Below are 26,381 nucleotides of genomic sequence, written 5' to 3'. Positions count from 1 at the left end.
CTCATGCGTAAAAATCCTTTGGTAAGATATACAACTATATAATTGTGAGATAGATATAAGAATCAGTTGGATGTGTAGAATATTAATAGCAGATACATTTGAATACATTTTTACGATTCAAGTTGAATTATTTGGGGTCTCTGCCATAGTCTCTTCCGGCGGCGGTCCCAAAATTATTACACCTTTCTTCTTGTTTTGTGCTTCCACCTCTTGCGCCGAATTATGAATCAATAAGCTGCGAAGTTTCTCATGCAAATCAGATTCAGTGGAAAATCCTAACTGTTCTTCGATGGCTTCAACATTTATCAAACGTCCACCTTCAACGCCTTCGACGCCTTCGCTCAAATTAGCTCGAGATGTATCTTCTTCGCTTGTCATATCGTTTAATTGAGGTATAATGTTCCCATTTCCATCGTCTATATAGTTTCCACCTCCAAGAATCTTTGAGTACATGAGTCTCGTATCATTAAGGACACTATCTGTATAAAAATTCCATTCTTCCTCTTGCAATGTATCGTGAATATCTGGTGAAATAAGCTCAACCTTGTACAACTTTGAAAATTTGACGACTTCCTCTGCAATCAACACCAAATGTCCCATATACCCCAAGTTCATATGTTTCTTTTCATAAAAAGCATACGAGTCCTTATAACCTTTTAAAATGAAATCATTCGTGATTCCAAAATCTTGTCCTGTAATAGTTTTAGGCAATTCTTGGGGCATGAATCGAAGAGATCCTTTTAGATTAAAAAGTGAATAGACCAAAAAAGAATTATAAGAAAAATCCATTCGACCATTGAATATTTGTTGAATGATATCAAAAATTACATTGTGCCAAAAGTTGTTCCATGGATGTGATAGAAACAACTCAACGATCTTTGGTAGGATTTGGGTATCGTAAAGTTTAATTTTGAATAAATCACCGATTGTAGGGCATTTTCTTAATTTTGAACTTTGATTTTCATTAACATAAGGTATTTCAAACGATTCATCTATTTCCTCATCGGTACTGTTATAATTGCTACCTGAGTTACGTTGCGGAGACAATTCAACATTATCGACTCCCCAATCGTCAGTACTATTTAAAGTAATTTCACCATTATCATATTTGATATCGTCATCATCGTAATTCGTGTCATAAAGTTTATCATCAGGTTTATCATCAGCATTATTATCATTATAATGGTCATCACGATTGTCGTTAAAAATGTGGCTATCAATCTCTTTACTCGAAGATGATTCTTTCAAGTCTAAACTACCATTACTGCCTGTCTGAGCAGAATTTCTGTCACCAGGTTTTTCATCAATGGTTAGTTCCTGTAATGCGTCTTGTAATTGAATAGTTAATTGCTTTCTGAAATTATCGCGCTCGCGGTTAATTCTTTCAGCTTTTTTTGAATTCATTAGTCCCATATTAGAGCAATGTAAAAGTTCCGCGATCAGTTCAACAACTTTGAACCTTTCAAATCCTAATGGTTTGTATCGCTCATGTAACTGATTTTCTAGCGTCTTATCCTGTCCCATAACATCCTCATTTCTTATTATCTCCAGAAGATCTGGCAGCTCCATTGCAAATTCCCTCAGCATGTAACCAAGATAGATAGGATCTCTATTAGAAGGAGGGTGTGATTGAATTGTGGTAGTTAATAAATTAACCTGATCGTAATCAGAATTATTTTTTCTGATTAGTTCTATGACTATCGAAACTGCTACATTCAAAGCAGCACCTCTTTTCTTCAGTATTGAATGTATCAAGTAATCAATTGTTTCTGGAGAGACAAGCTGTCTTGTCAGATCGTTTGGTCCGATAGACATGTCATCTAATGGTGCGTTGGCACTTATTGCAATCAAAGCTTTTAAGAAATCACCAGCGCACGCTTGAATATCTGGAGTATAAGTGTCATTATTTAAGAATCCCAAACATTTCGGAATAAGATCTTGATCATATACCAATTCTATTATACCTGTTGGTGCTTCAACTTTATCCGAAGCCACGCACTTTAAAAAGAAATCCATCAGTAAAGAAATTTCGATATGAGCTAACATATCATCCACTAATGAATCTTTTGACCGTACAAAATTCAGATATTGATCCTGCCTTGTATTTAAAAGATTTTGGTTTATCTTTAAAAATATTGGTACTAATGGAGATCTTTCAGAATCGAGTTTTGGATTATTCAATAGAGACCAAATTTTGCATAGATAATTTTGATTTTTTACGAGTGACTCGGTTATCAGCCAAATATCCAAAGAGAAAATTTCTGATATTATAGTGGCCTTAGTTAAAAAATTTGGTTCCTCTGGACTATCACTCATACCTGCTATGTTATCGACATATTGCTTGTCGTCATAAGTGTCCTTGTCATCATCATTGTCATCATCGTCATTGTCATTTTCATTATTGGCATCGTGTGCATTACTGGAAGTGTTATTATGTTCATCTTGAGTGCCACTGCAATCATTGTCACGGTCAGAGTTCTTATCCTTATCTTCTGCCGCACTGTTATTTTTATTTAAAATTCCATCTATTCCATCAATATCATCGACATGATCCGTGTTTGACTTTGTGTCATCATTTTGGGTGATGAAATCCGGTAGACTACTTATTACATCTTCAGATGATATTTTCATTTTGTCAACACAATCAATCATCAAATCGATTAAATATTCAATATTCTGCACTATAGCATGAGTAGCAGAATCGTAGAAGAACCCAAAAGAGATGAAATCTAATAATGTGCTGTTTTGTCTAGTTAATTCATTCAATAGCTCTGTTTCATTCAACAGTTTATCGATAAAAGAGCTATTCAAACTTTTGATCGTTATGGTCATAGGCTCAGTCGCAGCATTTATATCATCTTCATCCGAATCAGTCGCTGACGATTCCGATCCCGATGTGAACGAGGAAGTTCTTGTCTTCGAGCTGCAACTTTCAAAACTCGAATTTGAATCTGTTGAGCCCACTGGCCGCGGGTTTACCGTTAGTGAACTTTCTGCAAATCCACTCTGCAACTCCGTCCTTTGGGTGCTGCTGTTCGCGTCGGACCGCGTCCTTCGATCACCCACTGATATCTCATCTCTATTTGCAGTGCTCGATAGGTTTGTACTCAGTCCGTTGCTCCCATCAAAATTCTGCTGCACGCACTTGGCAACTGCGGGATCAGACTTCTCCAGAGTGTGTAACACTTTAAAATAATCATCTAGAATCCTATTGATGTTGGAATTGTTGTAGCTCTGCCCAAACGGCCAAAATGACATTTTCTTGACTTGTATGCGATCCGCAGATCTTTTTCAGTTCTTGAACTCTACTCTAATTACACACCGTTGTACCGTCAATTTCAGGGCCTCAATCAGACCACTGGCGCAAAAAATAGCACCTGACAACAGAGACCACAGCTTTTATTGATCTTTGTACCTTTATATGATACCCGTTCTGATTTGTAATCCTGATTAGAGTTCACAAACCTCTCCCTCTCCTATTGAAAAAATCCACCGAAAAGAAAAGAGCAACCCTCCAATATCTTGACGAGCACTGCTATAATATCACTCGGTCTCAACCTTACCACCAAGTTCCCGCGTTACAGTCCTACAAAAATCCTCCAATAAGGTTTCTAACACTTGTTTCTCTTCTAATGCTCTTGCAAAATTGAATATCATATGATGTTAAAATGATATTCATTCATCTTGAGGGAGGTATAATAAGCTCTATGTATTCAAGACGGCAGAGCTTTAAGAGAAAAACTTCCTAAAAGGTAAAAAAGACCCTAAAGAGGAAACAGAGTACCATGTTGGGAAATTTTTGAGCAACAATCTCCAAAATGGGAAATTCTGTTGTTTTTTTGGGAATAAATCCATTAAGATTACAAAGATAATAAAGAACAAAACTGATAAAATTATAAAAAAAGCTACACAATTGTATAGAGTTGGGAGCAGTATTCAGCGTCGAACCTTTCGAGACCGGTGAAATCTGCTTTTGCTGAATATGAGAGTGGTGACGAGACTTGTGGGACTGGCAGTGGCTTTCACGGTCCTCCTCCATTACTATTGTTCGGTTAGGGAATGTTCCAATGATCTGATTCAACTCTGCCATTATACTTCTCCAAAAACGTGGCATTATCAGCTACTGGAACAGAGTGATATCTACAGGAATACTCTGTGCCCAGCAGTGACTTCGGTACATAGCGAATATGCTCATCGTATCAAACCGCCGTTGTTGAGATTGGGAGAAGATCTAGAACGCAAGGTTTACACTCCATTGGTGGTGTGTGTCAAGGAGCAGTACTCCAATTTCGATTCTGAGCCGTATGTAGAGTGGGTATACAGGCGTTTGAATGCTGTGACCCGAAAGATACGGTTCTACTACAACGTTTTCGTCAAACCAAGAATTATGAAGCTGCTGTACCAGCTCAAGTTGGACGAGTACTGCTACAGGATCCACAATAGGATTGGTCCATTTCTGGAAAAGGCTAGGTTTATTCTGCACTGTTTGAGGCCGTACACCGAGAAGGCTAAAGTTTCGATGGAACAGGGATACCGGGGGCTTAGAAAAGTATACTACCAGTCCTCGCATTGGATAGGCGATGGTTTGATAAGTGTAAGGAATTCTGCAGAGCGTGAACTCGTCAGCACTAGCGAAAGTGAATTGGAGACCGATACCGAATCTGAGTCAGAAACAGAAAACGAAGAAGAAGAATCTGACGAAGGTGAGGACTATGATGACGTTGAAACTGAAACTTTAACATCTACCGTTGTGGTTACAATGACTTTGGATGACACGAATGGTGTGGTGGCATCGGGTACAGCAAAGACAGAGACTAATAACATAGAAGTGTCAGAGCAGGAGATGCTGCAAGAAGAGATCAATGCCTGGTATAGTTTGATCGATAGACAGTCTCGAAGCTTGATTAAGACCTTCAACGATGACGCTGACAAATTTGTTGACGAAAGAATCGAAGTATTAGCACCAGAGCTGAGAAATAAGACACAAGTACTATCGAAAAAATCTCAAACCGAGTTTCAGAAAATCACAAGGGCTATTCAAGATATCAACTGTACTACATCAATCTATCCTAAAACTGGCGAAATCATCTACTTTGATCGGTCTGGAACCACAAAACTATCTCAATACATAACCAGGCCTTTGATGCGTCAAATGTTCAACGAAACTAAAACTGAACTAGAGGCAATGGTGTTGGAAATCCAAAGTGATTTGAAAAATCTGACCGATGAAGTTGAAAAGAAAGTTAAAGTTATACGTGAAGACATCTTGGAAGTATATGAAGAGTGGGGCGACGTAATGATCAGCGAATGGTCCAAGAGACTAGCTTACATCGATGTTATCGCCGGTCATTTGGAAAACAGTGAAAAGAGTTCTACCACTTCATCAGATAACTGGAAAAAATTCTTGAAACTCAAGAAGCAAGTCATCAGTCAAAGAGATGAGCTTGCCAGTAAGCCAGCGGAGCTGAAGGTAATGAAAGAATTCGTCAACAAGGTGGAATACATTCTCAGTATCATTACGAAGGAGTCCGGTGAATACACTTATATTTTGAGATCAAGAGCTAATTTAGCCTTCCAGGAGCGTGAAAAACAAGAACGCGAGAATTTCAGATTGGAGCAGTTAGCTCAACAGAACGCCGAGGAAGCTCGCGAAGCCCTAGCTCAAGAACAAGGTCAAGAACAAGGTCAAGACCAAGAACAAGGCCAAGGTCAAGTTCGAGCTCAAATTCAAGATCATGCTGGCCAAGCGCCTCTCATAGAGGAGTTTAAGGAATCTCATGCATGAGTCCCGCGTAACTCAGGGACGATACAAACTCTACATACTTACACTCTGTATAAGCACCTATATAGTATAATTTAATGGATTTTCTTCATCTGACATATGGCCGACAGTGATATGCTGGTCTGCGCCTGCGACATGTTTGGGTTCCATCGTTGAAAATTTTTCTAAACGACATCGAAACTGGAAAAACTGAAAAAAAAGCACATGGGAAGCGGTCAATGAGAAAGTATTTAAAGCATGCACTTTGAGAGTGATTTACACACAGTTGAGTTGACAGAGGGATTAGGAATACCACACACACTCAGAAGTAAAAGATGTCAGCACCAGCTCAAAACTACAAAGTCTCTGACATTTCCCTAGCCGCTTTCGGTAGAAAGGAAATTGAATTAGCCGAACATGAAATGCCAGGTCTAATGGCTATCAGAAAAGCGTATGCTGACGTGCAACCATTGAAAGGCGCCCGTATTGCAGGTTGTTTACACATGACTATTCAAACTGCCGTTTTGATCGAGACTTTAGTCGCCTTAGGTGCTGAAGTCACCTGGACTTCTTGTAACATTTACTCTACCCAGGACCATGCTGCCTCTGCTATTGCTGCTTCTGGTGTCCCAGTTTTCGCTTGGAAAGGTGAAACTGAAGAAGAGTATTTATGGTGTATTGAGCAGCAATTATTTGCTTTCAAGGACGGCAAAAAATTGAATTTGATTCTAGATGATGGTGGTGATTTGACCTCATTCGTTCACGACAAATACCCAGAGATGTTGAACGATTGTTTCGGTCTTTCTGAAGAGACCACTACTGGTGTCCATCACTTGTATAGAATGGTCAAAGAGAATAAATTGAAGGTTCCTGCTATCAACGTCAATGACTCCGTTACAAAATCTAAGTTCGATAACTTGTACGGTTGTAGAGAATCTTTGATCGATGGTATCAAGAGAGCCACCGATGTCATGGTTGCTGGTAAAGTTGCAGTCGTTGCAGGTTACGGTGATGTTGGTAAAGGTTGTGCTGCTGCTTTGAAGGGTTTCGGTGCTCGTGTTATCGTTACTGAAATCGATCCAATCAATGCCTTACAAGCCGCTATGGAGGGTTACCAGGTAGCAACAATGGATGAAGCTTGTAGCTCTGGTCAAATTTTTGTTACCACTACTGGTTGTAGAGATATTATTACAGGTGCTCATTTCGCTAAAATGCCAGAAGATGCTATCGTCTGTAACATTGGCCATTTCGATATCGAAATCGATGTCGCTTGGTTGAAAGAAAATGCTAAGGAATGTGTCAACATTAAACCACAAGTTGACCGTTATTTGCTAAACTCTGGCAGACATGTCATCCTATTGGCTAACGGTAGATTAGTTAACTTGGGTTGTGCTACTGGTCACTCCTCTTTTGTCATGTCCTGTTCATTTTCCAACCAAGTTTTGGCACAAATTGCTTTGTTCAAGGCCGATGACAAACAATTCAGAGAGAAATACGTTGAATTCGAGAAGACTGGTCCATTCAGTGTAGGTGTTCATATTTTACCAAAGATCTTAGACGAAGCTGTCGCTAAATTCCACTTGGGTAACCTGGGTGTTAAATTGACTACCCTAAGTCATGTCCAATCCGAATACTTGGGTATTCAAGAACAAGGTCCATACAAGCCTGACCACTACAGATATTAGACAGGTCACTTGGTGCTCGACTATTGCTCTTTTCTTTGTCTAACTTTTATCGCATCTAAACACTCAACGGTTTGTGCATTTTACTCTACTGAACAATAGGCTCCATTGTCGCACAGGTTTGCTAATGACAGTTGGAGCACTTTGAATCATTGTATATTTTTATTCCTTTCATTTCTGGATATACTGCGCACTACCTATTTTAACCTCTATTTGAATTCATAGGTTGTCATGTATATATTATATAGAAAATAATAGACAAATCTTCAACACGGTTAATCATAATAAATACGAATGTTTGATCTACTTGCAGGAAACTTTACTATGCATCTAATATGTCAAGTTGACAAACGTTTTTAGTGATTAGCGCTTTGTAAAAGCATCCTGGCTTAAAGGGAGCAAATCAAGGTGGTGAAAGATCGCTGCCGACTCAGAAGTAAAAGTAAGAACGTCAGAGTTCTCTGCTTCAAACATGTCAGTGTATATGGACGAAGTTGATTATGAATTCATCACTAGTCTTTTCCCGGAGTATCTGTTGCAGCAGCCAATCGCATACTATCTATGGGCGTCTTACTTTCAACAGAAAAAGCTCTTTCACAAATTAAAGAGCTCTAAGAGTACTTCAATCAACAGTGGATTTGTTTCGAACGATTTTAGTGTGGGACGCCCTCCTACTAAGCTTTCATATGCAATGAGGAAAGTGATATGGCAAAAACTTATGAATTTGGGTGTCCTGGGAACATTGTCATTTGACTCAGCTAATGACGAGTATTTGGTACAAGCTCATAAGTATTTCTATCCTGGAAGGTCTTCCTTATTTGCTGGCAACTCGCTTGATATACATAGGATGAAAGGCGGCGAGCTGTATGATGTTAATGCTTCTGCAGAGGAAAATCGTTTATCAATCCTAAACCAGGCTGACAGAGAAGAACAAATGAGTGATATTAACGAGGATATCAATGAATATGTTGAAGATAGGCAACCCTTGTCTGACCGTGGTGAGGATGAGCTCGATGATCAAGATGATGTAGCAGCAGATGAAGGAAATAACAGCTCTAACTCCTCCAGGGAATCTTCGCATACTGAATCAATGTGCTTTTATCCAGCATTGAACAGCCATAAGTTCCCTCCCAAATCGAAAAAGAATACAGCAAACAGCGACATATATCGTATGCTCGAATATAATTTACCAAGTCAATGGTCTACTCAGTCAAGTAATAGCGTTCTTTTATCAGCGGATGGTGTCTCATTACTGAAACCAAATCCTAATTGGCAAGCATATTTGGCATATGAAAGATCCAATTATTCTTCAAGAAATAGATCGCGAAACTCTTTCTCGGGAAACCAAAAAAATAACTTCGCAGTTACTTGGGCAAATAATCCATTGCATGCAGCTAAAATAGGGTTATTCTATTACGAAATTCGAGTGCTTAGTGTAACTAGTTCTCAAGGAGCTCAGAATAGTAACATAGTTGTTGGATACAAGTATTGGTCAGATGCTGACACTGACGCGACGTCACAACGCACTGAAAACGAACGTAGTTCAACTGCAACTCAAACATCTGACCTCGGGGAGGGTCTAAGATCGTCACTTCGTGGCAGTAGTTCAACGAGTGAGGCTACCGTAAACACCCCAGAAATGGGGACTGCAGGAAAAATGGGGGTGGACGAAGGTTTTTTCGGATACTGTGGTAGTGATGGTTCCATAACTGCTAGTTCACAGTCAAAAACATATTCAAAACCATTTGGACGTGATGATGTTATAGGATGTGGTGTCAATTTTGTCAACGGTACAATATTTTTCACTAAAAATGGTATTTGCCTTGGCACTGCATTCACTGACTTCTATGATTTCAACTTGATACCATATATCGCATTGAAACCAGGAAACTCCGTGAGGACAAATTTTGGACTTTATGAAGAGTTTGTATTCGACATACTTGGATATCAACAAAGATGGAAGGCCAAATCTTACAAACATATATTCAGATCGATAGATAGCGATGATATTTCAAACGAATTTGAATCGGATGAGGAAGTAAACGTAAATGAAGAGAGCGGACGTAATGATAATGAAATGGACATTGATGATGAAAAGGAGAAGGAGGAGAACAGTAATAGCGAATTTGATCCGGACTTAATACTGCGTGACTCCAGATCTGAAAAGGACCAAATGTACAGGCCTAATGTTGACAAAATAAATACTTTAAATACTGGTGACGATTCTATACCATCTACTTTGCATACTATGATCAATGACTATCTAATACACGAGGGTTTAATCGATGTTGCGAAGGGATTTTTAAAGGATCTGAAAAAGAATGATGTTCAGGAGGACAATGAGGGCAAGTCAAATGCTGTCATGAGGCATAACGAAAGACAGATTATCAAAGAAGAGAAAAATCTGAATATAAGACAAGAACTGAGACGTTTCATTACTCATGGTAATATTTCTCAATGCTTGGAGTACACTGAGACGCATTTACCTGGACTTTTGCAAGAGAACATTGAGCTCTTGTTCGAATTGAAAACGGCTCAATACCTATTAACTATACTGAATCACAAAGACTATCCAATTGAAAAAATTGTTACCAAGGGTCAAGAGCTCTCGAAAGAGTTCGTTTACGATGAAAGCATCTCTCAAGAGTTACGAGAAAGATTCAGAAATCAGTTAAGTAATGTTTCAGCCCTGCTAGCTTACGAAGACCCTATCAATGAGCCACCGGAAGAATTGACAGCCTATCTATCAAGTGACTTCCTACAAGATAGATTATATCAAGCCGTCAATACTAGCGTTCTGACTTTCCTGCAGAAAGATAGCGAGTGTGAACTTGAAAATGTAATAAGTTATACCAGAGCAATGCTGTCGACTTTAATGAACTACGAAGCTGAAGGATCGGTGGTGTTCAACGGAACTGAACTTAGATATTATAAAACTGTAAACATGGACGAAGATCTATTAAATCTCTAGAAGATATATAGCATAGTACATAGCAAAGGTTATTGTATTCTATTCAAATGTAAACTCCAACAGAATTGGCTAGATAAATGGCACCAAGACCGAAAAAGAGACTACCACCTGCACTTAGAAATGTATACGTGATAAATTTTAAAGGAAACGATTTTTTAGAATTAGCGGTTATTAGAGCAGAAGTAATCAGTAGAAGTGATAAAAAAAGAGCAATTGCTGCATATCTAGGCTGTATATCTAGATCAGAGTTGCCAATTGGTTTCGCTTTCTTAAATTCTTTCTGGAGAGAGGAGAGGACACGTTCGATGTTAGTATGAGGAACAAAAAGAGGGAAGAAGATTTATTGGGAAGAAAAGATAAAAGAGCATACAATGAGCTGTTCATAAGCCATTTTGGACTGTTCTGGAGTTGTGTTCGTTTCGTTTTATTTGAGCCCCGGAGAGATCTATTTTATTATTGAACCTTTCTTTGACTTATTTCATGATTCACGGCGCGAGCGAAAGAGATGTCAAAATACTTGATCTTTATGAGACTTGAGCGTTTTGGCAGTAGATTCTCAAATCAGAAGAACAATGATACTTGCATTGAAACGCCATAACATAGTTAGGCGAACGTTCGCGCAGATTTCTTATAATCCACCTGATGTATCTGAAATAGCGTCGAAGTGGCGCACATTACAACCCCTGTTGAAGGAGGAAATCATCGAATACCTGAATTGGAAAATGGAAGACAACTGGGACAAAATGTCAAAAAACGAGATGAAAGCCGTCTATTACATATCCTACGGTGACTGGGGACCGAGATCTTCGTCGGGAACAGGTCAATTACCACCTAGCTACCTCATCTGGAAGAGCCTCTTTAGCGGCATCCTGTTTACAGCTCTGGGCGTATCGGTGACAAATATGATCAAGGATAAAAGGACTAATGCCAAACTTCAAGAACTCGGAGAGCTCAGGAAGCCCGATTAACATTTGTGTAAGGCGATTAGCTCTTGTACATAGCACTCATTATACATGTATATAGCAAATATGCGTGTGTAACCAACTACATGTCCCTGACGTAGTGTGTAGGACATGAATATCCGTTTGGATTCCTGTCCAGATACAACTGATGATATTCCTCGGCGTCGAAAAAATTTTGAATCATTTCCACCTCTGTTTTTATCCTGTTGTTCCATTTCGGTTGCCACTGTGCTTTGAGCTCTTTCAACAACTGTAGATCCTCCTGAGAATGTGCAAACAAGGAACTGCGATACTGGGTGCCTGTGTCCGGACCCTGTGAGTTCAAAGTCGTTGGATCGTGGATTCTGAAGAAGAAATCAACCAATTCTTTCATGCCGACCGTTTTGGGATTGTATGACACCTGCAAAACTTCATTGAAATCTGTGTCACCACCACAGACCCTTTTGTAAGATATCGCATCTTTCAAATCCTTTTTAGATTCATCGCCATTGGCATAACCAACTTTATAATCGGTAATCCTATCGCCGAATTCTTTGCGATATATGTGCTCTGTACCCCAGAAACACCCGGCTCCCAGCGTGAGCAGCTTCTCTGTCTGTGGGTTAAACTTGATGGTCTTGGAAACAGTAGACATCATAGAATCTGCAGCTTTCGAAAAGTTCCAGCAAAGTTTCAACAAGCCCTCTATATACCTCAACCAGTGTCAAGCTGTTTCAAAGTGCTTATAAAAGGTGTTTCATAGGCGTTTCACGATTTAAGCTGAAACGTTGAAGGTACCCTTAAAGACTATTTTGTCCGATACCGAAAACGAAAAAACTCGGACATATCAACTTGAAAGCCACAGTACCAAGGGCACGTGATACAATACGTATAGCATACAAAAAATCAAGTCTTGATTCTGCATTAGTGACAGTATGATATACCACTGTATTGAAGAAGAATTAGCCTCTTACAGCGAACTTGATATCTGTTGGCTTTCCTTGTTATATCGCCGATATTATACAACTGTTTGTTTGAAAGCACTTGCCGCGGAAGGCGGTGGATCATTAGAAACGATGAGGGAAACATGTGCTGTGGAGAGTGCTAGAGAGCCGAATCAACATGAATATGGATGAATATGGCTTTGACAAGGACATAGGAAAAGCACTGCATTTTAAGATTAAAAGTTCAGCTATACAACTGGAAACAGATTAATCTGCTAACACCTAGAATTATTTAGGGTCGCGAAAAATTGTGTACTGATTGCCGGTGCTATAGCAGGTGCCGATATCTCTGGAGCAGCAGACGCGAATATTAACGTCGAGAGGTTTGGCTTGCTTGAAACAACAACAGGAATTTATACAGCTTGCGAGGCAGGTGTGAATGAAAGTATTGAAACAATAAGAGAAGTTTCAAGACAGCTTGTACACAGTTTCGATCTATAATCGCGCTTTTAGAGACACTGGAAACATCAAATGCCGCCTGCGGAAGAAATAAAATCGCCATTTGGCGACGACAGTGCTCTATCACCATTTGATGATACTTTTGAATTTGAACAGAGTACCGCTAACGCAACGTCGCAACCTAGAAGTGCAAATGGCAGCGCTGGAATATACGGTCATCCACGAGTGAATTTTCTGGAAAACGCAAATGACAAGAAGCGACCTGAATTCAGCGAGCAATCGAATACTTTTGAAGAAGAAGATGAGTACACGTACGAGGACGATGACAACGATGTGCACTCTTTCAAGAAAACGCCAAAACTGGGTGGCCCATCACCAGCTTTTGAGGATGTGGCACTTGATAATAACGAGCCTGGTGGAAAAATCAATCCTGATACAGCGGGTATGAAGAGATTACGTATGGGAACTCAAAGAAATACGAAGGGCAGACCAAATGTTGGTAGAGCGAAAACTCTCAGATGGGCTAAAAAAAATTTTCATAATCCATTCGAAGACACAAAGAAAGAGGAAAATCTCGATGAGACCGGTATGCAAAATCGTTCAAATGAGCTGAGAACCATTTACTATAACATGCCTCTAACTGAGAGCATGCTTGATGAAGAAGGGAATCCGATTGCGGACTATGCAAGGAATAAGATCAGAACAACAAAGTATACGCCGATTACTTTTTTTCCAAAGAATATAATGTTTCAATTTCAAAATTTTGCAAATGTTTATTTTTTGGTTTTAATTATTCTTGGTGCATTTCAAATTTTTGGTGTCACCAATCCTGGCCTAAACGCTGTGCCATTGATTGTTATCGTTATTATAACTGCAATTAAAGATGCTTTTGAGGATTCAAGACGTACAGTCTTGGACTTGGAAGTTAATAACACAAGGACTCATATTCTCAGTGGGATAAAGAATGAAAATGTCTCAGCTGATAACGTTTCTCTTTGGAGAAAATTCAAAAAGGCAAATACAAGAATTATGTTCAAGTTTTTCGAATTTTGTAAAGAGCACATGACTGAAGATGGTAAAAGAAGAAGGCTGCAACGCAAACGTCATGATTTGCATCGTCAACGAAATTCAATGAGTGATGGTCCAAGGAATTCTCTAGACTCTGTTGGAAGTTATAGGCCATCAGCGGATTACGGAAGATTTTCAGCGGATTATGGTCGGCCGTCACTTGATTACAATGATACTGGTAACATCGTCACAGGCGCGAATGACGTAAGTATTTTGGATAGATCTTTACCTCCTGTACCGGATTGTAAGTTTGCTAAAGATTACTGGAAAAATGTAAAAGTTGGTGATATTATTCGTGTTCACAACAATGACGAGATACCTGCTGATATTATCTTACTATCAACTTCTGATGCAGATGGTGCATGTTACGTGGAAACGAAAAACTTAGATGGTGAAACAAATTTGAAAGTTCGGCAATCCTTAAAATGCAGTTATCGGTTAAGAAATTCAAGAGATGCCTCCAGAACTAAATTCTGGCTCGAAAGCGAAGGTCCTCATGCAAATTTGTATTCGTATCAAGGTAATTTGAAATGGGTCGATTCAGCTGATCAAGAGCTAAAAAATGAACCAATAACGATTAACAATATGCTACTACGTGGTTGTACATTAAGGAATACAAAATGGGCAATGGGTATCGTAGTATTTACTGGTAGCGACACAAAGATTATGTTAAATGCTGGTGTAACACCAACAAAAAAATCGAGAATTTCCAGAGAGCTAAATTTTTCCGTTATTATTAATTTTTTTGTTTTGTTCATTCTCTGTCTCATTTCTGGTATTGTTAATGGTGTTTATTACCGAAGACAAAATCAGTCCCGTCAGTCTTATGAGTTTGGTACTATAGCTGGTAATGCAGCTACAAATGGTTTTGTTTCATTTTTGGTGGCTGTTATCCTTTATCAATCATTGGTTCCTATTTCTTTGTATATTTCTGTGGAAATTATCAAGACTGCTCAAGCGGCTTTCATTTACGGCGACGTTTTACTTTACAATGCCAAGCTAGATTATCCGTGTACACCGAAATCGTGGAATATTTCCGATGATTTGGGCCAAATTGAGTATATATTTTCAGATAAAACTGGTACACTTACACAAAACGTTATGGAATTTAAAAAGACAACTATTAATGGTATTTCATACGGCAGAGCTTACACCGAGGCACTAGCGGGCTTGAGAAAACGACAAGGTATTGATGTGGAATCGGAGGGTATTCGTGAAAGAGAAGAAATTGCAAAGGATAAAGATGACATGATAAATGAGCTGAGAGGACTTTCTAGCAATTCTCAATTCAACCCCGATGAAATTACTTTTGTTTCCAAAGAATTTGTACAAGACCTAAAGGGAAGCAGTGGTGAAATGCAAAAAAGGTGCTGCGAGCATTTCATGTTGGCTTTAGCCTTATGTCATTCCGTGCTTGTTGAACCTCATAAAAATGACCCAAAAAAATTAGAATTAAAAGCGCAGTCCCCCGATGAAGCTGCATTAGTTGGTACAGCCAGAGATATGGGTTTCAGTTTCGTGGGCAAAACTAAAAATGGTTTAGTGGTTGAGATCCAAGGTATCAAAAAAGAATTTCAGATTATGAATATACTGGAATTCAACTCTTCCAGAAAGAGGATGAGCTGTATCGTCAAAATACCTGGCGAAACAGCTGCTACACAGCCGAAAGCTCTTTTGATCTGTAAAGGTGCAGATTCTGTCATATATTCTAGATTGAGTCGGAGAGTTGGTGCTAACGATGAGAATTTACTTGAAAAAACTGCTTTACATCTGGAACAATACGCTACAGAGGGTTTAAGAACTCTTTGTATTGCACAGAGAGAGCTACCATGGTCCGACTACTTAAAATGGAATGAAAAGTATGATCTGGCAGCTGCATCTGTGACAAATAGAGAAGAACAGTTGGATGAGGTAGCTGACGCCATTGAACGTGAGTTAGTATTATTAGGTGGTACCGCCATCGAGGATAGATTACAAGACGGAGTGCCCGACTCTATTGCGTTATTGGCAGAAGCTGGTATCAAACTGTGGGTTTTAACTGGTGATAAAGTTGAAACAGCAATTAATATAGGGTTTTCATGCAATTTATTGAACAATGAAATGGAGCTACTCGTTATTAAGCATGCTGGAGAAGATGTAGAAGAATTTGGTAATAGTCCGGGTGAGATTGTGGAAAACTTGGTCACGAAGTACTTGAGAGAGAAATTCAATATGAATGGTTCTGAAGAAGAACTTGCAAATGTTAAAAAAGTGCATGACGTGCCAAAAGGCGAATTCGGTGTCATCATCGATGGTGATGCGTTGAAATTGGCTTTAATTAATGAAGATATGAAGCGGAAATTTTTGCTTTTGTGCAAAAATTGTAAAGCAGTTTTATGTTGTAGAGTTTCCCCTTCTCAAAAAGCTGCTGTTGTCAAACTAGTAAAGAACTCTCTATCTGTGATGACGTTAGCCATTGGAGATGGTTCCAATGATGTTGCCATGATTCAAGCTGCAGATGTTGGTGTTGGTATTGCTGGTGAGGAAGGTCGCCAAGCTGTTATGTGCTCCGATTATGCCATTGGTCAATTCAGATATCTGACTAGATTGATTCTTGTTCATGGAAGATGGTCTTATAAAAGATTGGCAGAAATGATTCCGGAATTTTTTTACAAGAATGTTATCTTTACGCTTGCATTATTCTGGTACGGTATCTATAACGATTTTGATGGTTCATATCTGTTTGAGTACACTTATCTGATGTTTTACAATTTGGCTTTTACATCCCTACCAGTTATTTTCCTAGGTATATTGGATCAGGATGTAAATGATACCATTTCCTTGATAGTTCCACAACTTTACCGTGTCGGTATTTTAAGAACGGAATGGAATCAAACTAAGTTCTTATGGTATATGTTAGATGGTCTTTACCAATCGATCATCTGCTTCTTTTTCCCTTACCTCATATACCGTAAGACAATGTACGTTACACAAAATGGGTATGGCCTGGATCATCGTTACTATGTTGGTATCATGGTCACCACTATTGCCGTCGTTTCTTGTAACATGTATGTCTGGATTCATCAATATAGATGGGATTGGTTCACGGGTCTTTGGATTTCGATATCGTGTCTAGTCGTGTTTGGTTGGACAGGTATTTGGACGAGTTCTTTGACAAGTGGTGAATTTTGGAAAGCTGGCGCTCGTGTTTACAATACACCAGCATTTTGGGCGGTCTTCTTCGTTGGTGTGTTATTCTGTTTGTTACCAAGATTTACTTGGGATTGCTTTACCAAGATGTTTAATCCTAAGGATATCGAAATTGTTAGAGAAATGTGGCAACGTGGTGATTTCGATCACTATCCGCCTGGCTACGATCCAACTGATCCTAATAGGCCAAAAGTCACAAAATCTGGTAAATTTGGTGAGCAAGTGCTATCATTAGGAGGCGCAGTCGAGAGTTCAGGTGCAAACAATTATTCTCGTGATACAGTCGTCACAGAAGAAATACCGATGAAAATATTTGATCCTCAAGACGGCTCTCCAAGGCAGCTAGTCAGAGACGAACCCTGGAAGTCATCTCCAAGAGAAACTCAAAATCTCTTACAATCGCCCCGTCTGCAAGAAGACGCCGAGCATCAGTCGCGATTTATGTCCTCCACGAGACCACTCGAAGAGCGTTTTCAAGGGAGAACATCTCTAGATCGTACTAGAACTCAGATGCTAGCATCTAATCAGCTGGATAACAGATATTCAGTTGAAAGAACTAGAGCATCCCTGGATCTGCCGGGCGTGACACATGCCTCAGACCTCATGAGGAAAAGCACTGATTATGCAGAATAGATTCATATACATATGTAAACTAACCACTTTATTACTTATCATTTCCATTAACTATCACGAACAAACGCTTCACAAAAGCGATTGATCGACATTAGTTCTTAATCAAGGTTACATCATTTGGAATCGCTTCCACAACGATATGTGGATATGTAATTATTTCCGAAGTGCGGTGTGGGGAGGTAAATCTGAAAAAAACTCTAAGATTGCCGGTAACAGTCAAAAATATCGTCTCTTGATCTGAAAAGGACTTCAACAAAACCTTCTTTACATTTGAAAAGTTCAAAGATTGGCGGGCTCAACAGTGTAAATTACGCCGGATTCAAACATCAGCTACTATTCGTGTACGTTCACTGCAATTGTCGATTTAGACTGCGTTGGATTGGCTTAAATCGACTTTCTATCACTTGAAGTCACGGCAAAAATATTACGTTACTTGTTGGGTGGAAGGTGTATGTTTAGTCGGCATATTAGCGTTCATCAACTGTAAAAACTACCGTTTAGTCTGGTGGCCGTTTACTAACTGACTCATTGACATAGCGTGGCTTTACAAAGGCGTTATTGCTTTCCGAACTTGACATTCGATTTTAAAGTGGTAAATACTGACGGGAGCTCCTAGTAACTTCGTAGTGCAAAACTATCAGTACACTCATAGCTTAAAAGCTATCATATTTGGCTTTAAAACTTTCGGGTGGCAAGAAAACTTGCTAAATCACAGGGGTCGTCGAGAGAATTGGTCTAAGCCGATATTTGCTGAATCGTGATCTAAAAGAGAGGACAAAGGTATGGCAAAACATTCGAGCAGTCCGAAATCTACACCAGGCACCGAATCAGTGAACAAATGGAAGATTCCTCATTACTACAGAAGGTCATCCAGTGCATCTTCTCAACAATCTGGCGTGGGGGAAAGTGTCGCTGCTAGCACACCAAGTACTCCAAATATTAACGTCATGACCAGCCCAAAGAGAGTCCTGATGGATGATCCAAAGAAGGGTAAAAAGCGGTCTAGTGGCAGATTAAGAAAGAAAGGCAAGAAAAAGGCGGGTGAAATGGTTTTCGTGAACTACACAGTTCAGGATAGTGCTTCTGAGAGTGAAAGTGGAACGCAGTCATCAAGCTCTACTACACCGGTTGATGTTAATTTCCCAGCTACAGTTTCAAATACCAATGATGCTATTAATAGAAGGAAAAAATCATCTCGAAGTAGAATGCTGGAGATTTTTGGTTCTAGCAAGCACGGTTCAGACAAAAAGAGCAACCAGAACGTATATTGTGGGCAGGAAATGAACTCGCAATCTTTGCCAGATTTGCCTAAAAATGGCAATTTAACCGGGAAAAGATCTTATGGTTCATTTCTTAAGTATGGCAGATTTTACGGATCATCTGTTGCAGCTATGCAATCATCCTCGGGCTCAGAGTACACAGATGATTCTAACAGAGACGTGGAATTTGTCCCAAAATCCAGCAACAATCCCAAAACAGTCAGACCTTTCGTTCAGGCTAATTCTGAGATATTTGCTTCTTCCCATAAGGGTATTCATCTTTTAGGCCGTAAAAAGGCCTATAGCGAAGTAAACATTAGCCATAGATCTGTCGATGGGTCTGCAGAAGATGAATTATCTATTGATCATCACTACTTGGACGAGGATAAAAATTCCACGCCAACTAACGTTTTTTCAAATAGAATGACTATGGCATCAGAACCTTCATTGGCAGGAAGTAACAGACTTAGCGATGAAAATGATGCTTCCATTGCATTCACTAAAATGTTTACAAAGAAAAGAGCGAACACGGGCGGGTCCATGTCTTCGCTTGTATCTTTGAATAACAACCTACAGCAACAGAATGCATCACCGCAGGCAAATCCAAATATGATGGTAAATTCATTCAATAAAAATTTATCTCTTAGCTCAATATCATCAGCTTCGAATCGATATTCCCCTATAAGGACTGCATCACCAGCCCGGCCGCGCTCAGCAACTCGTGTATCCTCTTCTCACAGAATATCTCGAGATTCGTCTTCTTTACAAAATACATTTGACATTACGGATGCTACAGCATTATCTGGACCAGAATCTTTTCTGGATATACACACTGGGACCAAAAATACCATGGCAATGAATGCTAGGCATAAACGAAAACAAGACTCAATTTCTGATACATATAGGAATTCTGCAAATAACAATGCAAGCACTCCATCATCCTCTTTGGTAACACCTCCCGCTATAACCTCCGGCTACACGGTTGTGTCTTCAACCTCTGCATCATCTACACCCAGTGTTCTGGAGTTACCTAACGCTGGTCAAACTAATACTGGACAAAATGGAACCACAAGTTCCGAAGTTGCAAGCTATTCTAATTTGTTAGACCACAATAGTTCTTCTGAAGTCTTAAATCAATCTGAGATGCCCACACCAACCGAGACCTTACCGACATTGAAGGGAATTCCAAGAACTACGCTTGAGGAAAACGAAGAAGAGGCTCAAACTGACAAAAGATACTTACAGGTGAACAACAAAACTGATAACTTCGAAAATATTGTTTTTGTCAATGGGAGTAGCACAGAAAGCAGTCAAGTGGACTCTCTTTTGACTAACTCTGTATTTTCGTCTGCTACGAGTACCTTTTGGACTCAAGATCAGGGCAGTTTTACAATGAGCATTAACGGGAACAATGTAAACAACAACGGTAAATTTGATGAAGCAAATTACTCTTCCTCATTAAATACATCTAACATAACTCCTTCTTCTACCACTAATAATAAATTTGAAAATTTGAGTACAGATGATATATTACGTGGGACTCACTTCAGCATTCCAAACCAAGAAGACCTAAAAACGCATATGGAATTTGATTTCGAAAACACAAATTCATTTTTTCAGGACAGGTCATCCAAAAACACTCATGGTAATTACGGCAATGCATCCTTATCTGGTGCTTTTTTTAATGAACAGGCATCAACTGTCACATCGGTTGCCAACGTCTCCCCTGGCACCGCTGCCACATTGTCTATCGAAGATGTTTCCAATGGCAATCCATACCAGAGGACTTTACGCGATCAGTATAATGGTAACAGTTCTATGATTCAATCAAGCTCAGGATCACCACAGTTAAACACTAATGTTAATAACTCAGGAGCATGGAATTTAATGAATTCTGATTTAGATGCTATTGCAAATTCTTTTTTTGTTGGCGAAGATATGAATGATCAACCACCACCAGTGTAGGAGAGCTATGGAAATATCATGGGGAAATAATGATAAAAAATGGCGTTCTCAATTGTGACACGAAGCTGATACAAAAAAGGTCAGCTCAAAATAGATATATATTCTATAGACTCCTAAATCGATAGGCACAAATCTAAACGTATCGAGTAATGATTTGGACAATAATTTTGTGTTTTTTTACAATATTCTAATTCAAATTCTTTTCTTTTATAAAATTATACGTATTTTGGTGCTATGGATTTCATATATTCCAGCAATTCGGCTTTTGTTCCGTTTGGATTATCAAATTGCCAATATATGGCTTGTTCATTAACTTTTCCCAACCATGGACCAGCTTTCCTATTAAGGCCTTGTAATACTTCTTTTCCATTCAGCAATGGCTTCAATTGGTGAGCGTTTTCCAAATTTTGATTATATATGGCACTGCGTAAATATTTGTATTTTTTTTCCATTTCGTAATAGCTCTGCTGTGAATACAGAAAGTGATTGAATAGAGATACGTAATGGACAGTTTCCCAGTCGCCTTTGAAATCTCTCAGGAAAATTCCCAAATCTGATCTTTTTAACGAAGCTTGATCATTCCTTGAGCGGTAAAACATATCGACCATACAATCATAAGTCTTAGAAGAGTTAACAACTTTGGCAATTCTAGTAGATTCATTTTTGCCAACCTTAAGCCAGTTTTTGAGGATACTTTCCGTCAACGAGATCTTATTATTCATCTTCGCCTTTGACGTCCATATAATATCGTAGCCTGCCATTGGTATCAAGCAGCAACTTAAAATCGTATTCATCGCAAAATCAGCTGACGCATCGATGCCATTACTGTAAAAGGGCAAACTTGATGAAAAAAACTTGTCAAACTTCGATATAACTCTTTCCAAATGAGCATTGAGTTTACCACTCGAGTACAATCGTTCAATTTCATTGAAGTTTTCACAGTGAGTCTCGTTGAAGTTTATTATTTCTTGATCCTCGTGCCAGCGAAATACAACATTATCAATTTTTGTGCTTTGTATCAACGAGAGTCCCAATAGAGGATTTGGGCCTCTCAGAATTTTCTGCACTTCAACCCCAATTCTTTCATTTGATATTTTGTGCAAAAAGGCATCATTAATTTCTGGGTCCTGCATTTCTTTATAAACATTCGGCTCAATCTCAAAATTGTATCTCGCGGCAAATCTGATTAACCGCAGCACACGTAAGGGATCATCTAGAAAAGTTTGCCTGGGCGGTAGCGGTGTTCTAAGTATTCCTTTATTCAAATCGTACAATCCCAACTTAGTAAAATCTTCAATTTTGTCCTGCGTTATGTTATAAAACAGGGCGTTCAAGGTAGCGTCTCTTCTGAAAGCGTCTTCTTCTGCTGTACCGAAATTCACTACCGGAATCCGCGAATGATCTGAGTACTCCTCTGACCTTAAATTGACAAAATCAATCTCTACTTCGTATAACTTCGTCGTTGCCGTTTCCAAATGTTTCGATTTCTCTGGATTTATATCTATTTTGTTGATAGAATGAGGTTCAAGTTCATACTTGTCATAATGCTCTGTCAAAAACTCGTTCAATTGCAGCGCAAACTGCTCCCCTGACATTATATTTATCGCAATGTCCAAATCGTGAGAGTCCTGCCCAAGCAGCTTGTCACGGACCCACCCACCAGATATCCGCAAAGTGAGCGGTTCTGCCACATTTTCCTGTTTCGCATTAAACAGCGCCGTGTAGTCGTTCAACAGCCTACATATTTTCTGCTCCACCTTGTTCAGCTTGATCGAAGGTTGCGCAATATCGAAAGCGTGCTTCTTCAATTGGCTTCCGTTTATCATCCCTCGAGTTCCCCTTGCAAGATACCTTAACGAGCCAAACATTAACTCACAGCATAACCCAACATATGCCAGATCAGGAGCTCTCCAGAACTAAACAAGCACTCGGTTCTCGTATGCTCGTTGGAGCATCGCAACCATATTCCATGTTGAATTTTTCCATTGGAGGAATGCTTCACAGCCTGATGGGTGATGAGCTTCCTTCGAGAATGAAAAAAAGTCGCCAGCTCTCGCCGGACAAAAATGACTTCTCGCCGGACAGTTGTTCAAGCCCTAAGCTCTGTATCTAGGGCTCAATATCATGTAGTACGGTAAAACCCTAAGGGCTCAACCTTAGGGCTAGATTAAAAACGAGGGCTCGTGTTTCTTGGTGTCTTTTTCTTTTTATGCGCCCAGGAAGTGCAGGCGACCTTCCGAATTGGGTATTCAGATACCCAAGTCGGGAAATTTGCCCTATTAGGATTATGGGGAAAAAATTTAGGTTCATAAAAAAGACCAGAAAAAAAAAAATAAGGAGAGATGGGCCATCTTTAAAGGGAATCCCTTCAATTTACATTAAAAATTGAAATTTTTCAGGTAAATCTGGAAAATATTAGGATCACAGGCCTGTGGACAAGAATTCATTAGCTGTTCAACTTTCAGCTTTTTGGGCATAAACTTCTATCGTATACTGGATATACTTGGAGTGGTAACTGGATCTAGATTATAGGTTGATAAAGGAAGGTGTTTTTAAAAAAAAGGGTTTACCAGAAGTATTTTTTTTTGTTTTGGAATTACTGTCGCTGTTAAGTGGATATTTTCATACAGGAGGTGTTTCGAGAATCTGACGTGCAGCTTCCGGGATTTGATTTGGTGAAGCCACTGGATGGGTATTTTGTGGAATTTACTGTTATCTTTTGTTTGAATTGTGGCATAGACGTTGACATTTGTGTGTATTATAACGGCAAGATAAAATGAGTGAATGTTCTCCCTCGGAGGTAGTGAACGGGGTGCCTGTATTTAGGCCGTCGTTCGAGCAGTTCGAGGATTTCTATAGGTTCGTGTCGTCCATTAACAAGTACGGAATGCAGAGTGGGATAGTCAAGATTGTTCCGCCGAAAAAATGGCTCGAGATGTTGGAAACGCCGCCTAGCGTGCAGACTTTACACAGCATTAAGATCAGACAACCGATCCAACAACACATCAGCGGATCACATGGAGTGTTTGTGGTTCAGAACATCGAAAGGAATAAAACTTACAATATTATACAGTGGAAAGACATATCACGTGACTACAAGGCACCCGATAACAACAGTAATAGTAATAATGGTAATAATAACGGAAATAGTAGTAGTAACAACGGTAGCGGCAATCGCAATAACGGAGACACTAAGGATGCAGGGAGTCAAAAGAGTACCAAGATAAAACTGAAAAACCATGAGGATTTTACAGTCGACGATTTCGAGGAGTTCAAGAAAAACTTCAACGTCGATAATTTAACAGAATTTCAGGATCCCAAAAGGTTGGAAAGCCTAGAGTCATACTATTGGAAAACGTTAAACTTTACGCCACCAATGTATGGAGCAGATACCCTTGGAACAGTTTTTCCAGAAAATTTGAAAATTTGGAATGTTTCCAAATTGCCCAATCTTCTAGATGAGATGGACCAGCAACTGCCAGGTGTTAATAATTCGTATCTGTATGCCGGGTTGTGGAAGGCTTCCTATGCATGGCATTTGGAGGACCAAGATCTTTATTCCATAAACTATATTCATTTTGGCGCACCAAAGCAATGGTACTCTATCGCTCAACAAGATCATGAAAAATTTTACAGGTTCATGAAAGACCAATTTCCTCTGGATTCGTCAAACTGTTCTGAATTTTTGAGACACAAGATGTATTTGGCTTCACCAAAATTATTAGAAAAAAATGGAATACGATGTAATAAAATTGTTCACTACGAAAAGGAGTTTATTATTACTTTTCCTTATGGTTACCATGCAGGTTTTAATTATGGCTATAATTTGGCCGAATCAGTCAATTTTGCATTAGAAGAATGGTTGGAAATTGGAACGAAGGCAAAAAAATGTTTATGTGTCGATGATGCGGTTGGAATCGATGTTAGTAAACTCTCCTCAAAATGGAATAGCATCAAATTGGAAAAAGTGCAAAATTCGCCTCAAAATGCTCCTGTCAGACCTCATACTTCAGATTTGGTAAATTCAAGGCAGTCTTCTCAGCTTTCTGACACGAGTGATCAGGATCCAAGAATCAAGAATTTTGGTGAATTATTGAATCATAGCTCTCAGGAGCTACAGCATATTGAGGATAATAAGAACTTACCAATGTTGAACTCAATAAATCGACTGCAAAGTAGTTCAATACGGTCGACAACTCCCAATCCAGGTCAATATTTCAATATGAATCAAACGATAAGTAGAATCTCATCTCCCCTTTTGTCGAGGATGATGGACCTTTCGAATATAGTTGAGCCAACCTTGGAAGACCCTACGTTGAAATTCAAAAAAAAATCGATGAATCCTCCACTGCAACAGAATAACAATACATTGGCAATTAACGGTAACAGCACGGTGCCTTCTCCAAATATTAATGGAAGGATTAATTCTTATGTTTTGAATGGAGCGGATTCTAGCACTAATATGACGTCAATTGGTGTCACGTCATCAAATCCTCCCTCAGCATTGTTGGGTGATCACGAGGATAATATGTTAGCATTAAGTTTAGCATCTCTGGCAAACAGTGGTGCTTCTTCGCCAAGGCTAAATCTTCCGGCATTAGATTCGCCAATAGAACATGCGAATTCAGGTACTTCTGCCAATAACAGCGCTAATAAGAACAATAGTACTTTCGAAAAGAATAACATGCAATCTTCAGGGATCGTTTCCCCAAAACCGTCGTATAGTCCAAATCCCCTTTCGTATTACCCTACGACTTCTTCTAAACCCTATAATGGGTCGGTTCCGCTGGCACCATTATCACCAACAACATCGAATTTGCCGTTTATTAAGAAACTAAAATCACCAAATATAGTAACGTTGAATATTTCGAGGGAATCTTCACGAAGTCCGGTTTCTTTTAGCAGCGATTACCGTTCTCCTCTTGCAGCAAATAATCCTTTGAATTACTCTTCTGGTGTTACTTCGACATTGAACCAAGTTCATACTGTTAATAACAATAGCACTAGCAGCAGCGGAACTGCTGAATCACCGTCACCAAATATACCAGAGGCAAAGCGACCCAAATTGGAAAGCAAATATTCATCTGGAGGTAACGTAAACAAGCAGAGACAATTCGTTCAAACTTCTTCGACAAGTCCAACACAACCTTCAAAGTTTTCTTCAAGTGAAATTTTGATATCTGAGAATGGCAAGGTATATGTTTGCCAAGAGTGTAAAAGACAGTTTTCTTCAGGGCATCATCTAACAAGGCATAAAAAATCTGTACATTCAGGAGAGAAACCGTACTCTTGTCCAAAATGTGGTAAAAAATTCAAAAGAAGAGATCATGTTCTGCAGCATTTGAACAAGAAGATTCCCTGTACGCAAGAAGGGGACGGAGTACCAACGGCATCAAAGAAAAAGATTCAAACTCCACAAGTGGAACAAGCTGGGACAGTAATAGAGCAAAATTAGGGCTTAGGGTGGTATCGAAAAATATTGCGGTATGCAATAATATTCGTTTATTTA

The 26,381-nt window shown here is 39.3% G+C and overlaps 11 protein-coding genes across 11 annotated transcripts; 7 read left to right on the top strand and 4 right to left on the bottom strand.

Annotated features, from left to right (window-relative positions):
* Positions 1-117: 117 nt before the first annotated feature.
* HG535_0G04800 (SAPS family protein) lies at positions 118-3,258 on the bottom strand (the record flags this gene model as incomplete). The annotated part of the gene is made up of 1 exon (XM_037290427.1): positions 118-3,258. One exon carries the CDS (start codon positions 3,256-3,258, stop codon positions 118-120), a length of 3,141 nt encoding a protein of 1,046 aa, XP_037146322.1.
* A 724-nt stretch (positions 3,259-3,982) lies between these two features.
* On the top strand, positions 3,983-5,785 carry HG535_0G04790 (uncharacterized protein; the record flags this gene model as incomplete). The annotated part of the gene is made up of 1 exon (XM_037290426.1): positions 3,983-5,785. One exon carries the CDS (start codon positions 3,983-3,985, stop codon positions 5,783-5,785), a length of 1,803 nt encoding a protein of 600 aa, XP_037146321.1.
* Positions 5,786-6,096: 311 nt separating this feature from the next.
* SAH1 (adenosylhomocysteinase) lies at positions 6,097-7,446 on the top strand (the record flags this gene model as incomplete). Its single annotated transcript, XM_037290425.1, has 1 exon — positions 6,097-7,446. One exon carries the CDS (start codon positions 6,097-6,099, stop codon positions 7,444-7,446), a length of 1,350 nt encoding a protein of 449 aa, XP_037146320.1.
* Positions 7,447-7,915: 469 nt separating this feature from the next.
* On the top strand, positions 7,916-10,414 carry VID30 (glucose-induced degradation complex subunit VID30; the record flags this gene model as incomplete). Its single annotated transcript, XM_037290424.1, has 1 exon — positions 7,916-10,414. The coding sequence occupies one exon, from the start codon at positions 7,916-7,918 to the stop codon at positions 10,412-10,414; it is 2,499 nt and encodes an 832-aa protein (XP_037146319.1).
* Positions 10,415-10,457: 43 nt separating this feature from the next.
* OST5 (dolichyl-diphosphooligosaccharide--protein glycotransferase subunit) lies at positions 10,458-10,805 on the bottom strand (the record flags this gene model as incomplete). The annotated part of the gene is made up of 2 exons (XM_037290423.1): positions 10,458-10,694; positions 10,785-10,805. The coding sequence occupies 2 exons, from the start codon at positions 10,803-10,805 to the stop codon at positions 10,458-10,460; spliced, it is 258 nt and encodes an 85-aa protein (XP_037146318.1).
* A 181-nt stretch (positions 10,806-10,986) lies between these two features.
* On the top strand, positions 10,987-11,382 carry MTC3 (Mtc3p; the record flags this gene model as incomplete). The annotated part of the gene is made up of 1 exon (XM_037290422.1): positions 10,987-11,382. One exon carries the CDS (start codon positions 10,987-10,989, stop codon positions 11,380-11,382), a length of 396 nt encoding a protein of 131 aa, XP_037146317.1.
* Positions 11,383-11,458: 76 nt separating this feature from the next.
* Positions 11,459-12,013, bottom strand: MXR1 (peptide-methionine-S-sulfoxide reductase; the record flags this gene model as incomplete). Its single annotated transcript, XM_037290421.1, has 1 exon — positions 11,459-12,013. One exon carries the CDS (start codon positions 12,011-12,013, stop codon positions 11,459-11,461), a length of 555 nt encoding a protein of 184 aa, XP_037146316.1.
* An 817-nt stretch (positions 12,014-12,830) lies between these two features.
* Positions 12,831-17,648, top strand: DNF1 (aminophospholipid-translocating P4-type ATPase DNF1; the record flags this gene model as incomplete). The annotated part of the gene is made up of 1 exon (XM_037290420.1): positions 12,831-17,648. The coding sequence occupies one exon, from the start codon at positions 12,831-12,833 to the stop codon at positions 17,646-17,648; it is 4,818 nt and encodes a 1,605-aa protein (XP_037146315.1).
* A 782-nt stretch (positions 17,649-18,430) lies between these two features.
* Positions 18,431-20,872, top strand: BCK2 (Bck2p; the record flags this gene model as incomplete). Its single annotated transcript, XM_037290419.1, has 1 exon — positions 18,431-20,872. One exon carries the CDS (start codon positions 18,431-18,433, stop codon positions 20,870-20,872), a length of 2,442 nt encoding a protein of 813 aa, XP_037146314.1.
* A 215-nt stretch (positions 20,873-21,087) lies between these two features.
* Positions 21,088-22,740, bottom strand: CCA1 (tRNA adenylyltransferase; the record flags this gene model as incomplete). The annotated part of the gene is made up of 1 exon (XM_037290418.1): positions 21,088-22,740. One exon carries the CDS (start codon positions 22,738-22,740, stop codon positions 21,088-21,090), a length of 1,653 nt encoding a protein of 550 aa, XP_037146313.1.
* A 908-nt stretch (positions 22,741-23,648) lies between these two features.
* Positions 23,649-26,327, top strand: HG535_0G04700 (uncharacterized protein; the record flags this gene model as incomplete). Its single annotated transcript, XM_037290417.1, has 1 exon — positions 23,649-26,327. One exon carries the CDS (start codon positions 23,649-23,651, stop codon positions 26,325-26,327), a length of 2,679 nt encoding a protein of 892 aa, XP_037146312.1.
* Positions 26,328-26,381: the final 54 nt, after the last annotated feature.

Source organism: Zygotorulaspora mrakii, chromosome 7 (assembly GCF_013402915.1).
Source record: "Zygotorulaspora mrakii chromosome 7, complete sequence".
NCBI classification, from domain to species: Eukaryota; Fungi; Ascomycota; class Saccharomycetes; order Saccharomycetales; family Saccharomycetaceae; genus Zygotorulaspora; species Zygotorulaspora mrakii.
This window is presented reverse-complemented; position numbering and strand designations above follow the sequence as displayed.